Source organism: Pristiophorus japonicus, chromosome 7 (assembly GCF_044704955.1).
Source record: "Pristiophorus japonicus isolate sPriJap1 chromosome 7, sPriJap1.hap1, whole genome shotgun sequence".
NCBI lineage: Eukaryota > Metazoa > Chordata > Chondrichthyes > Pristiophoridae > Pristiophorus > Pristiophorus japonicus.
The window spans coordinates 228,200,389-228,215,133 of NC_091983.1; the positions used below are offsets into that span (position 1 = coordinate 228,200,389).

The 14,745-nt window shown below is 48.7% G+C and overlaps 1 protein-coding gene across 1 annotated transcript in view; it reads left to right on the forward strand.

The window, feature by feature from the left end:
- Positions 1-14,745, forward strand: part of LOC139266683 (equilibrative nucleobase transporter 1-like) — an 84,078-nt gene that overhangs the window by 29,598 nt on the left and 39,735 nt on the right. The window contains exons 5-6 of the mRNA XM_070884273.1: positions 13,707-13,799; positions 14,509-14,648. Of these exons, the coding sequence (XP_070740374.1) occupies positions 13,707-13,799; positions 14,509-14,648 (233 nt within the window). The remainder of the gene's footprint in view (positions 1-13,706; positions 13,800-14,508; positions 14,649-14,745) is intronic.

Here is a 14,745-nt window from a genome sequence, read left to right on the forward strand (position 1 = left end):
CTCACTTGACCTTTGGTGAGATCCCGTGCCAGAACATGGCTGGGCGTGCGCATGACCCTACCAGTCATGAGCTCATGTGGGGAATACCATGTGCTTCTGGAGAGGCTGGCACGGACCCCCATCAAAATTAACGGCAGGACCTCATCCTACATTTTCGGGGATGGCCCCGTTTCCTTCCGCAGACTTTCTTTGATGGTCCGATTAAGTTGCTCCATAACCGCCGATGACTATTGGTTGTGAGACACATGCCATTTCCCTTCTATCCCTAGCACCTTCAAGGTGGCCTGAATCACCTGCCCTGTGAAGTGGCTCCCCTGGTCGGACTCCACGATCTGTGGCAGTCCCCACTGAGAGAACATTTCCCTCACCAAAATCCTTGCCTTTGCCAACGTCATGGCTGATCAGCAAGGGAAGGCTTCCACCCGCTTGGAGAACACGCCTACTAGGACCAAACAGTACTTGTAACCCCGCTTTGTGGTGGGCAATGGCCTGATGTAATTGACCTGTACCGACTTCCATGGTCCCTCTCCCCTTCTCATGTGTCCCATGGGAACCTTCCTACATTGCGGATCGGGGTTGTTGTCTGCACACACCAGACAGTTCGCGCAAAAATCGCAGACATCCTCCCTCAGTTGCGGCCACCACCCTGTCTGTTCTACCCTTTGCCAGGTGGTCTCTGGCCCTGGGTGTCCCGCTCCTGGGCCCCAGTGGCCCAACTGGAAGTGCGTCTCGGGAACTATCCACCGATCCCCCTGAAAGAGAATCTCCTCCTTTATAGTGATGCCCGCTACACCGAAAGGACCTTCTACCTTCTTGCCCTTAGCCAGCTGTTCCAGGACGACCTTGAGGATGGGATCCTGTGCCTGCATTTGTCTCAAGTCTGAGGGTAAAGCTACCCCTACACTCCCTGGTGTTCCCCCTTTGTCCCAGATTGCTGCTACTGGGTTGGACCCCAAAAAACTCCTTCCCTGGCTCCCTCCTTCACTAACTCGTCTGCCCTTTGGTTACCTTCCCCTCTGGGCTCTGTCTTAGCGTGAGCCTTTACTTTGAGGATGTAATAACTTCCCAGGATCCCCGTGGCCTCTAAAACCTTTCTCAGCAATGGTGCTGTTGCTAAGGGCTTCCCGTTGGCGGATGTGAAACCACGACGAACCCAGATGGCCAAGTATTCGGTGCATGAAATGCACGTAAACATGGAAGCCGAGCAAATGGTGTATGGGGCCAGGAACTCGTCGGCGTTGGTAACGACATACAGCACTGCCGACAGTTCAACGTGCTGGGAGCTCAGGGTGCTCGGGAGTTTAATGGCCCTTGCTATCCCAGCCGTAGGATCATAAATCCCACACCCGGTGAAACGCTCCACGTTCATCACCGAACTAGACCGTCGACATAGATCTCAAGGCGTGTTGGGTGTAACCCGGCCCAAAATCCTACGTCCACGTCCCTTACCCCTTCTACCGTACACTTGTGGGCCGTCCCTGCGTAGATCATGTTGGCGACCAATTTGGGCTCACTCAGGCCTTGCACTCTCAGATGCATTTGTGAGAGCAATAAAGTCCAGTGGGCAATGAGAGCACTGCTCACCGTGCCGTCCTTTATCCTCCCATTTAATAACTTCTGAGTGGGGCTATGGTGGATTAGTAGAACGATCAGGGACGATTCTGTAAAGAGCTGTGAGCGCTTTACGACCCAATGCATGGCTAGGAGATGCCTCTTGCAATTGGAATATCCCTGATCTACATCCGTAAGGACTCTTGAGGAGTACACCACGGGCCTCAGTTTGCCGTGCCGCTCCTGGAGCAGCACCGCGCTCAAACTGTCCCCGCTGCTGCTACATCAAAAATGAAGTCCTCCCCACCATTAATCGCCCCTAATGCGGGTGCCGTCTGCAGGTCTCCCTTGAAGTGATTAAATGCTGCCGTGCAGTCCTCATCCCATTCCCAGCCGACTCGCTTTTGGAGGAGCCGAAGCAGAGGGGCTGCCGTGGCAGCGTAATCTTCAATAAAATCCCTGCATTACCCAGTGAGCCCCAGGAAGGATCTCACCCCCGGCACTGTCGTGGGGGCTGGTAACTCCTGTACCACTTTCCATTTGGTCTCATCTATAGCCCTTTCCCCAGCCCTCACGGTGAGCCCAAGGAATTTTACTTCCCTCTGACTGATCTGAGCTTTCTTAGGATTGACCTTGAACCCTGTCTCTCTCAGCAGCTCCAGCAGCTCAGCCAGCAGTGGACCATGCTTCTCCCCCTCATCGGAGAACCTCGTCCACATACTGCACCAACTGCTGGGGTCTGCTGAATCACTTTAAGGCGTCTGCCATGCACTGGTGGAATGTGGAGAGGCTGTTCTGAAATCCCTGGGGAAGGCATGTCCATGTGTACGACTGTCCCTTAAAGGTGAAAGCAAACTTGTACTGGTCATCACATTTCAGGGGAATCGACCAAAACCTGTTTGAAATGTCCAGCACCGTAAATGTGGTTGCGGTTGCTGAAATACTCTCTATCGGATCAGCTATGGCCGAGACTGTGGGTACGCAGGCTGGGATGTTTCTGTTGAGCACCTGATAGTCCACGGTGGCTCTCCATGACTGGTCCGGTTTCCTAACCGGCCAAAGTGGCGAGTTCACGTGTGTGGCTATGGGCCTCAACACATCCTGTGCTTCCAGGGATCCTATCACCATCTCCAAGTTGGCCTCTGCCTCTCTGGGGAAACTGTACTGCTTCTGTGGCCAGGACATAGGGTCCCCCTGTACTCAGACTTCCACCCCCATCACCCTACCACAGCCATGCTTGTGTGTGGTGAACGATGCGAGATTGCCCCGCACGTAAGCCTGGTACTCGGCCGGGGTAGTTTTGAACAATTGCTCTAGGTCGTAACTCCCTTATGGCTTTATGGTACACGTGTTGCCTTTTCCTTCCCTTTCCTTGGGATCACAACAACTTCATCCTCCTTATCAGAACCCACTGTTCCCCAAAGGCAGTGATTCCTCTAGTCCACTATAATTCTGTGGGCTAACATAAAGTTGGCCCCTACTGTTCCCATTTTATTAGGACACATTCCCACCTGGTGTGGAGGGATGCTAAATCTATGGCTAAGGACCTGGACATCACCCCCATCTGCTCGTTCCTGGTGAACCCCACCAGACTGTGTGGGACCTTGCTGGACAGGGTGAATCGGTCAGATTCCTCACATGGATCACCGTGCTTGAAGCTCCGGTGTCCACCATGTATTTCCCCTCTACCTTCTCCACCCCCATCCTCACGCATGGTCTACTCCACTCATCGTACATGAGTGAACACAGGTACTCAGGCTGGGTGTGTGCTCGTCAGGGTGGTGGGATGACCGGAATGGTCGGGATTTCCCTGTTCATAGCAACGTCTACCCTTCCCTGCTCTGGCACAAAAGCTATCCGAAGGGCGGCCACCAGAACATCAAATTGTCACACGATTGGTCCCTTCGCCTCGACAGGTTTCATCCTAGGCACTGGAGGATCCCCTTTGCTTTACCCCCTCCTCGGGGCTGGGCAGTCTCGCCTCTAGTGTCTCGACTTCCCACACCCGAAACACGTCCTAGCCTTCCCTGCACTAACCCCTTCCTGATGCCATTCCTTTTTACTATGTTGCTCTAAGGGTTATGTCAAGGCAGGAGAGCTCGGACATGTGTCCTCCTGTGCTATGTGGGAACTCAGGGATGCTTCCAGTGTCCCTGACAACTACATGTGTGGGAACTGTATCTTGCTGCAACTCCTGACAGACCGCATTGCGGCACTGAAGCTGCAGGTGGATTCACTCTGGAGCATCCGCGATGCTGAGGATGCCGTGAATAGTGCGTTTAGTGAGTTGGTCATATCGCAGGTAAAGGATACACAGGCAGATAGGGAATGGGTGACAAACATGAAGAGCAGTGGAAGGAAGGTAATGCAGGAGTCCCCTGTGGCCATCCCCCTCCAAAACAGATACACCATTTTGGGGACTGTTGGGGGTGATGACCCATCAGGGGAGGGCAACAGCAGCCAACTTCATGGCACTGTGGGTGGCTCTGCTGCACAGGAGGGCAGGAAAAAGAGTGGAGAGAGCTATAGTGGTAGGGGATTCTATTGTAAGGGGAAGAGATAGGCATTTCGGCAGTCGCAATCGAGACTCCAGGATGGTATGTTGCCACCCTGGTGCAAGGATCAAGGATGTCTCGGAGCGGCTGCAGGACATTTTGGAGGGGAGGGTGAACAGCCAGTTGTCATGGTACATATACGTACCAATGATATGAGTAAAAAACGGGATGAAGTCTTACAAACTGAATTTAGAGAGCTAGGAGTTAAATTAAAAAGTAGGACCTCAAAGGTAATAATCTCAGAATTGCTACCAGTGCCACGTGCTAGTCAGAGTAGGAATGGCAGGACAGCTAAGATGAATACGTGGCTTGAGGAGTGGTGCAGAAGGAAGGGATTCAAATTCCTGGGACATTGGAACCGTTTCTGGGAGAGCTGGGACCAGTACAAACTGTCCGGTCTGCAACTGGGCAGGAGCAGAGCCAATGTCCCAGGGGGAGTGCTGTTGGGGAGGGGTTAAACTAATATGGCAGGTGGATCGCAACCTATGCAGGGAGTCAGAGGGAAGTAGAATGGGGGCAGAAGCAAAGATAGAAAGAAGAAAAGTAAAAGTGTAGCACAGAGAAACCCAAGGCAAAAATCAAAAAGGGCCACATTACAGCAAAATTCTATAGGGACAAAGTGTGTTAAAAAGACAAGCCTGAAGGCTCTGTGCCTCAATGCGATGAGTATTCATAATAAGGTGGATGAATTAACTGCGCAGGCAGCAATTAACAAAAATGATTTAATTGGCATCACGGAGACATGGCTTCAGGGTGAACAAGGCTGGGAACTCAACATCCAGGGGTATTCAACATTCAGGATGGATCGACAGAAAGGAAAAGGAGGTGGAGTAGCGTTGCTGGTTAAGGAGGAAATTAACGAAATAGTAAGGAAGGACATTAGCTTGGATGATGTGGAATCTTTATGGGTGGAGCTGTGGAATACCAAAGGGCAGACAACGCTAGTGGGATTTTTGTACAGAACACCAAACAGTAGTAATGAGGTTGGGGACAGTATCAAACATGAAATTAGGGATGCGTGCAATAAAGGTACAGCAGTTATCATGGTCGACTTTAATCTACATTAGATTGGGCTAACCAAACTGGTAGCAATACGGTGGAGGATGATTTCCTGGAATGTATTAGGGATGGTTTTCTAGACCAATATATCGAGGAACCAACGAGAGGGTTGGCCATCCTAGACTGGATGATGTGTAATGAGAAAGGAATAATTAGCAATCTTGTTGTGCGAGGCCCCTTGTGGAAGAGTGATCATAATATGGTAGAATTCTTTATTACGATGGAGAGCAACACAGTTAATTCAGAGACTAGGGTCCTGAACTTAAGGAAAGGTAACTTCGATGGTATGAGACATGAATTGGCTCGAAGCGACTGGCAAATGATACTTGAAGGGTTGACGGTGGATAGGCAATGGCAAACATTTAAAGATCACATGGATGAACTTCAACAATTGTACATCCCTGTCTGGAGTAAAAATAAAATGGAGAAGGTGGCTCAAGTATGGCTAACAAGGGAAATTAAGGATTGTGTTAAATCCAAGGAAGAGGCATATAAATTGGCAAGAAAAAGCAGCAAATCTGAGGACTGGAAGAAATTTAGAATTCAGCAGAGGAGGACAAAGGGTTTAATTAGCAGAGGGATAATAGAATATGAGAGGAAGCTTGCTGGGAACATAAAAACTGGCTGCAAAAGCTTCTATAGATATGTGAAGAGAAAAAGATTACTGAAGACAAACGTAGATCCTTTGCAGGCAGAATCAGGTGAATTTATAATGGGGAACAAAGAAATGGCAGACCAGTTGAACAAATACTTTGGTTCTGTCTTCACGAAGGAAAACACAATTAACCTTCCAGAAACACTAGGGGACCGAGTGTCTAGAGAGAAGCAAGAACTGAAGAAAATCCTTATTAGGCGGGAAATTGTGTTGGGGAAATTGATGGGATTGAAGGATGATAAATCCCCGGCGCCTATAGCCTGCATCCCAGAGTATTTAAGTAAGTGGCCCTAGAAAGAATGGATGCATTGGTGATCATTTTCCAACAGTCTATCAAAATTGGATCAGTTCCTATGGACTGGAAGGGAGCTAATGTAACTCTACTTTTTAAAAAAGGAGAGAGAAAATGGTTAATCATGGACCAGTTAGCCTGACATCAGTAGTTGGGAAAATGTTGGAATCAATTATTAAAGATGAAATAGCAGCGCATTTGGAAAGCAGTGACAGCATTGGTCCAAGTCAGCATGGATTTATGAAAGGGAAATCATGCTTGACAAATCTTCCAGAATTTTTTGAGGATGTAACTAGTAGAGTGGACGAGGGAGAACCAGTGGATATGGTGTATTTAGACTTTCAAAAGGCTTTTGACAAGGTCCCACACAAGAGATTGGTGTGCAAATTTAAAGCACATGGCATTGGGGGTAATGTACTGATGTGGATAAAGAACTGGTTGGCAGACAGAAAGCAGAGAGTCAGGATAAATGGGCCCTTTTCTGGATGGCAGACAGTGACTAGTGTGGTGCTGCAGGGCTCAGTGCTGGGACCCCAGCTAGTTACAATATTCATCGATGATTTAGATGAAGGAATTGAGTGTAATATCTCCAAGTTTGCAGCTGACACTAAGCTGGGTGGCGGTGTGAGCTGCGAGGAGGATGCTAAAAGGCTGCAGGATGATTTGGACAGGTTAGGTGAGTGGCCAAATGCATAGCAGATGCAGCATAATGTGGATAATGTGAGGTTATCCACATTGGTGGCAGAATCACGAAGGCAGAATATTATCTGAATGGAGGCAGATTAGGAAAAGGGGAGGTGCGACGAGACCTGGGTGTCATGGTACATCAGTCATTGAAAGTTGGCATACAGGTACAGTAGGCGGTGAAGAAGGCAAATGGTATGTTAGCCTTCATAGCTAGGGGATTTGAGTATCAGAGCAGGGAGGTCTTATTGCAGCTGTACAGGGTCTTGGTGAGGCCTCACCTGGAATATTGTGTTCAGTTTTGTTCTCCTAATTTGAGGAAGGACGTTCTTGCTATTGAGGGAGTGCAGCGAAGTTTCACCAGATTGGTTCCCAGGATGTCTTAATATCACTCAGAGGACCCTTCAGCCCCTCAACTTTACCCATTAACAGGGCGTTCTCCTCCTGTACAACCTGCTCGTTGAGCATGGCCTTGGTGATCTGGCATTGCAGGTACTCTCTGGTGTTATGGGAGGGTTCCTCCTGAGGGCACATTTCCTCCCTCTCCTCGCACAACTCATCCACTAATCTGGTCCCCACTGTGGCCCTTGCGGCTGACTGCTCCTCTGACTCTTGGAGCTCTGCCTTAAGCTTACCAACCTGCTCCCTAAGCAGCTGGACTTGCTTCTACAAACACAGGAGCAAAATGGCCTTTTTTTCTGCCTTTTTGTGCTCCTTACTCCCCATCCACTCAGCGGCTTTTTCCTCAGGACTCTCAGCCCGCAACAGGTCTAACACCCACTAATGAGTTACATTAACATTTCCGAATAAGCACGAGGAAATCCTATTCACCATTGCCAATCGCTTGACCTTGAGATCCTCCATAACTATCTGTTCAATCAAATGTCTCTTCATGGTCACCAGATTCTGTAAGTGGTTTTGCCCTTGGTGGTTTCGAATCAACCTCCTTACAACAGTTCTAGACCCAGGAATTATAGTGGTGAACAGAATACACAGTTATAGACAAATCTTTCAGTCTCAACCATCACAATGCTTTTATTCAAGTTAAAGCATACACCTGCTTCCAGTGAAATACAGCCTGGTGCTGTAAAACAGACAAACACAGTACAACACATACCACTGGCCGTCTGAACAGGTCCCTATTACGAAGTACCCATGATTAAAACAATCCTGCTTGGCTCAATAGGGCATCACCGAATCTGTCCAATGGATTGTGCTTACGCCTATGATCCGCACAGAAACCTCCCCACAAAACCACTAAGGCTTGGTTGAGACACACGACACCGCTGCACACTATGTGGTGATCTTAAGGATGCGTGGGTTGGGATAATGCTCACCAGTTACCCCTCTGGCTTACTCGCTGCTTCTCCCAAAGTGTGAGGCTCTCTTTGCTCATAGATGCTGGTTTAGAAACATAGAAACATAGAAAATAGGTGCAGGAGTAGGCTATTCGGCCCTTCGAGCCTGCACCACCATTCAATAAGATCATGGTTGATCATTCCCTCAGTACCCCTTTCCTGCTTTCTCTCCATACCCCTTGATCCCCTTAGCTGTAAGGGCCATATCTAACTCGTCCTGAATATATCCAATGAACTGGCATCAACAACTCCCTGCGGCATGGAATTCCATCGGTTAACAACTCTCTGAGTGAAGAAGTTTCTCCTCATCTCAGTCCTAAATTACATACCCCTTATCCTAAGACTATGTCCCCTGGTTCTGGACTTCCCCAACATCGGGAACAATCTTTCCACATCTAACATGTCCAGTCCTGGCAGAATCTTATACGTTTCTACGAAATGCCCTCTCATCCTTCTAAACTCTAGTGAATAAAGGCCCAGTTGATCCAGTCTCTTCTCATATGACAGTCTAGCCATCCCGGGAATCAGTCTGGTGAACCTTTGCTGCAATTTCTCAATAGCAAGAACATTCTTCCACAGATTAGGAGACCAAAAATGAACACAATATTCCAGGTGAGGCCTCAGTAAGGCCCTGTACAACTCCAGTAAAACCTCCCTGCTCCTATACTCATATCCCCTAGCTATGAAGGCCAACATACCATTTACCTTCTTCACCACCTGCTATACCTGCATGACCACTTTCAGTGACTGATGTACCATGTCACCCAGGTCTCGTTGCAGCTCCCCTTTTCCTAATCTGCCACCATTCAGATAATATTCTGCTTTTGTGTTTTTGCCCCCAAAATGGATAACCTCACATTTATCCACATTATACTGCATCTGCCATGCATTTTCCCAGTCACCTCACCTGTCCAAATCACCTTAGTGTCCTCCTCACAGCTCACACTGCCACCCAGTTTAGTGTCATCCACAATCTTGGAGATATTACACTCAATTCCTTCATCTAAATCGTTAATGTATATTGTAAAGAACTGGGGTCCCAGCACTGAGCTCTGCGGCACCCCCACTAGTCACTGCCTGCCATTCTGAAAAGGACCCATTTATCCCGACTTTCAGCTTCCTATCTGCCAACCAGTTCTCTATCCACGTCAGTACATTACCCCAATACCATGTGCTTTGATTTTGCATACCAATCTCTTATACGGGACCTTGTCAAAAGCCTTTTGAAAGTCCAAATACATCACATCCACTGGTTCTCCCTTGTCCACTCTACAAGTTACATCCTCCCAAAATTCCAGAAAGTTCATCAAACATGATTTCCCTTTCGTAAATCCATGCTGACTTGGTCCGATCCTGTCACTGCTTTCCAAATACGCTGCTATTTCATCCTTAATGATTCCAACATTTTGCCCACTACTGATGTCAGGCTAACCGGTCTATAATTAACTGTTTTCTGTCTCCCTACTTATTTAAAAAGTGGTGTTACATTAGCTATCCTCCAGTCCATAGGAACTGATCCAGAATCGATAGACTGTTGGAAAATGATCACCAATGCATCCACTATTTCTAGGGCCACTTCCTTAAGTACTGTGGGATGTAGACTATCAGGCCCCGGGGATTTATCGGTCTTCAATCCCATCAATTTCCCTAACACAATTTCCCATCTAATAAGGTTAGCCTTCAGTTCCTCCTTCTCACTAGACCCACTGTACCTAGTACATTCGGAAGGTTATTTGTGTCTTCCTTCGTGAAGACAAAACCAAAGTATTTGTTCAATTGGTCTGCCATTTCTTTGTTCCCCATTATAAATTCACCTGAATCCGACTGCAAGGGACCTACGTTTGTCTTCACTAATCTTTTTCTCTTCACATATTTATAGAAGCTTTTGCAGTCAGTTTTTATGTTCCATGCTAGCTTCCTCTCGTACTCTATTATCCCCCTCTTAATTAAACCCTTAGTCTTCCTCTGTTGAATTCTAAATTTCTCCCAGTCCTCAGATTTGTTGCTTTTTCTCGCCAAATTATATGCCTCTTCCTTGGCTTTGACACGATCTTTAATTTCCCTTGTTAGCCATGGTTGAGCCACCTTCCCCATTTTATTTTTACTCCAGACAGGGATGTACAATTGCTGAAGTTCATCCATGTGATCTTTAAATGTTTGCCGTTGCCTATCCACCATCAACCCTTTAAGTATCCTTTGCCAGTCTATTCTAGCCAATTCACGCCTCATACCGTCAATGTTACCTTTCCTAAGTTCAGGACCCTAGTTTTCGAATTAACTGTGTCACTCTCCATCTTAATAAAGAATTCTACCATATTATGGTCACTCTTCCCCAAAGGGCCTCGCACAATAAGATTGCTAATTAGTCCCTTCTCATTACACATCACCCAGTCTAGGATGGCCAGCTCTCTAGTTGGTTCCCCAACATATTGGTCAAGAAAACCATCCCTAATACACTCCAGGAAATCCTCCTCCACCGCATTGCTACCAGTTAGGTTAGCCGAATCAATATGTAGATTAAAGTCGCCCATGATAAATGCTGTATCTTTATTGCACACATCCCTTATTTCTTGTTTGATGCTGTCCCCAACCTCAGTACAACTGTTTGGTGGTCTGTACACAACTCCCACTAGCGTTTTCTGCCCTTCGGAATTCCACAGCTCCACCCATACTGATTCCACATCATCCAGGCTAATGTCCCTCCTTACTATTGCATTAATTTCCTCTTTAACCAGCAATGCCACCCCACCTCCTTTTCCTCTCTGCCTATCCTTCCTAAATGTTGAATTCCCCTGGATGTTGAGTTCCCAGCCTTGGTCACCCTGGAGCCATGTCTCCGTGATGTCAATTTCATCATATCCGTTAAATGCTAACTGCGCAGTTAATTTGTCCACCTTATTCCGAATACTCCTCACATTGAGGCACAGAGCCTTCAGGCTTGTATTTCTAACACACTTTGCCCCTTTAGAATGTTTCTGTAATGTGGCCCTTTTTGTTTTTTGACTTGGGTTTCTCTGCCCTCCACTTTTACTTCTCTCCATCCCAGATGGTGTGCTCTGTCCTTGAGTGCCTTGAATGAAGCAAGTAAGTGTCGAAGAGGAGAGAGAGAGAGAGATGGCTACAAACTGCTGTCTCTTATACCCAAAAAATACTTCTGAATTCTCGCACCAAAAACCAGTCCTTTGCCTGAGGCAGTCCAACTAACAGCAATGAATCACGTCTTCGGCCTGTGCCTTTGTTACTGGGCTGTTCCTGGGGCTAAAGGCTCCATCGTCTGGGCGGCCAAGTGGCTTCCTTTGACCTAAGGTTCCCGCGCTCCGGGGCTCTCAGTCATTTCGATGGCTTGAGCACTGACCAGTTTACCTGATCTCTCACTGATGGGTTCCCATTACATGAAAAAAGGGTCCTGCATCAGTCACCTTCCTGCGATTCACCAGATGTGTATTCCTGTGGAACATGTCTGGACTTATCCCAGTCCTCTATCTGCTCTTCTGCAATAACAGAAAATATGGAAAAGCAATGTCCAAAACTTAAAGTCCAAAATGTTTACGCTGATGCTGTCGATGTTTCCTCCGATTCTTACCTGTGGTGCAGTGTGTTTGGATGGAGTGTGTAAGTGAGTCAGTGTGGTGCAATGTATTTAGGTGGAGTGTGTGAGTGAGTGAGTGTGGTGCAGTGTGTTTGGGTGGAGTATGTGAGTGAGTGAGTGTGGTGCAGTGTGTTTGGGTGGAGTGTGTGAGTGAGTGAGTGTGGTGCAGTATGTTTGGATGGAGTGTGTGAGTGAGTCAGTGTGGTGCAGTGTGTTTGGGTGGAGTGTGTGAGTGAGTGAGTGTGGTGCAGTGTGTTTGGGTGGAGTGTGTGAGTGAGTCAGTGTGGTGCAGTGTGTTTGGGTGGAGTGTGTGAGTGAGTGAGTGTGGTGCAGTATGTTTGGATGGAGTGTGTGAGTGAGTCAGTGTGGTGCAGTGTGTTTGGGTGGAGTGTGTGAGTGAGTGAGTGTGGTGCAGTGTGTTTGGGTGGAGTGTGTGAGTGAGTCAGTGTGGTGCAGTGTGTTTGGATGGAGTGTGTGAGTGAGTGAGTGTGGTGCAGTGTGTTTGGGTGGAGTGTGTGAGTGAGTGAGTGTGGTGCAGTGTGTTTGGGTGGAGTGTGTGAGTGAGTGAGTGTGGTGCAATGTATTTAGGTGGAGTGTGTGAGTGAGTGAGTGTGGTGCAGTGTGTTTGGATGGAGTGTGTGAGTGAGTGAGTGTGGTGCAATGTGTTTAGGTGGAGTGTGTGAGTGAGTGAGTGAGGTGCAGTGTGTTTGGGTGGAGTGTGTGAGTGAGTGAGTGTGGTGCAGTGTGTCTGGGTGGAGTGTGTGAGTGAGTCAGTGTGGTGCAGTGTCTTTCAGTGGAGAGTGTGAGTGAGTGAGTGTGGTGCAGTGTGTTTGGGTGGAGTGTGTGAGTGAGTGAGTGTGGTGCAGTGTCTTTGGGTGGAATGTGTGAGTGATTGAGTGTGGTGCAATGTGTTTGGATGATGTGCCTGCCATAGTTGAATAGCTGTCAGTGTGTGCAAGGTGTGATATATGGATGTGAGTTTTGCAGCCATGGTACGGTTGTGAGTGTGAAGTGAAGCTCTGAATGTGAGGTATGAGTGGTGAACGGTAGAGATTGTAGGTAGGTGAGTGATGGGGTGTGGTGTATTGAGCACTGTGAGGCTTGTGGTGCAGATGGTGGGATATGACATTTGCTGAAGCCTTCATTCCCCTTGACCGGCCGTGTGAGGTCATTAAACTTTTATCGGCACTGGATCCAGTTCCGTGGCATGGCACTGTTGGCCGTGACGTACGCAGCTACCTCTTGCCAGTGGGTTTTAATGGCTTCCTGCCACCCTGCGGGAACAGGAACCCACCTTCTCTCCTGTGCCAATACCAATGCCGCGAGACCCTCGGGCTCATTCTCCGTGTTGTTGCTGAGCCATGTCTCCAACTTCACTTACAATGAGGTGCTGCTGCATCATCGCACCTCCCCTTTAAGTAATGGAGAGAGACCAGGCCAAACATTACTGGCCATGAGACTGCGCCCGATATTGACCCACTTGTTGAGCACTAAGCCAACCAGCAGTGCGTTTACTGCTGAGATCAGCTCTCCAATCATGTAAATGAGCAGGCAGCACAAATTTTGCCTGCTGCCTGCACCACTTTGAATTGCTGCAGCCAAATTGCACTGGCCCATGACACCGCCCGTTTTCAGGCCATATCCAATTTCTAGACCTCGGCATCTTTTGTATAAATAAAACTCACATTCCAATCTGAATGGAGGCTGTGTGGTGCCATCTGCTGGCATAATAGGGTATGACACATAAAGATCACAGGATGCAGCCTGGGCCTTTTCCTGCTGTGTGTGTGTGTGTGTGGGGCTCTGTACCACACCGACTGTGATCAGCTGACTCAGCACAGGCCGGGCATGGAGCCTGGGCCCTTGCTGCTGTATGTGGCCCAACTAACGATGGATCTGTTTGGGAGCGGCTTCAAGGGCACATAGAGCTCCATTGACTGTTTTTGTTGTGTCTGATCCCCAGGTTGGAAACTTATTTGGGAACAAACGATCCACAGTTATCACACTGTACAATGGAACCTTCAATACCTCATCTGGCGTGTTTCTGCTGGTCAAGGTGAGAGGTGCAGGCAGCAAACTAGCTTATAAAAACAGATGGATTCAAACTGTACTCACTGCCTGGCTTAACATCCAGCTCAGAGGACCAGAGGGTGAAAGGTCAGGGCCTGACCTACTGACCCCACCCAGTGTTATCCATCAGAGAGAGGAGCCCTTCACTCCCTCTGTCTGGGGGAGAGGGGAGAGGGAGAGGAGAGAGTTCTGGCTGTAGAGAGAGAGAGAAGAGAAAGAGAGGGGGCGAAGAGGGAGAGAGAGGTGGAGAGAGAGAGAGAGAGAGAGAGAGAGAGGGGGCACACGGAGAAAGAGAGGGAAGGGTTCAGTGTGAGATCAGGGAGGGTGCGGGGTGAGGGGTATGGGAGAGAGAGAGGGGAGGGTACGGAGTGAGGGGTGTGGGAGAGAGGGGAGGGGTCAGTGTGAGATCAGGGAGGGTGCGGGGTTAGTGGTGTGGGAGAGAGAGAGGGGAGGGTGCAGAGTGAGGGGTGTGGGAGAGAGAGAGGGGAGGTGCGGAGTGAGATCAGGGAGGGTGTGGGGTGGGATAGGGGAGAGATAAAGGGGGAATGAGGGGCGAGAGATAATGGGGGTGTGGGGGGAGAGATAAAGGGGGAGTGGGTGGAGAGATAAAGGGGAGAGTGCGGAATGGTGTCAGGCGAGATCTGCTGTTAATGGTCACCTCTTGTTTTATTGCGTCCCACCCTTTCTCCCTGTAGGTGTTGTACGAGGCTGGCTTCTCCCTGAGGCCCATGTTCCTGTTCATCAGCTGCCTGAGCTGCTTGCACATCCTGCGTACCTGCCTCCTGCTCCCCCGCACACACATTCCCTATCCCCTGCCTGAGGAGTACAGCTACGGGTAAGGAGGGCAGGCAGAGTGAGTTACAGCATGGAATCTAATCCAGGGGTTTGGGGGATTATATAGAATAACAAATACCTGGGAGTGAGTTATAGGC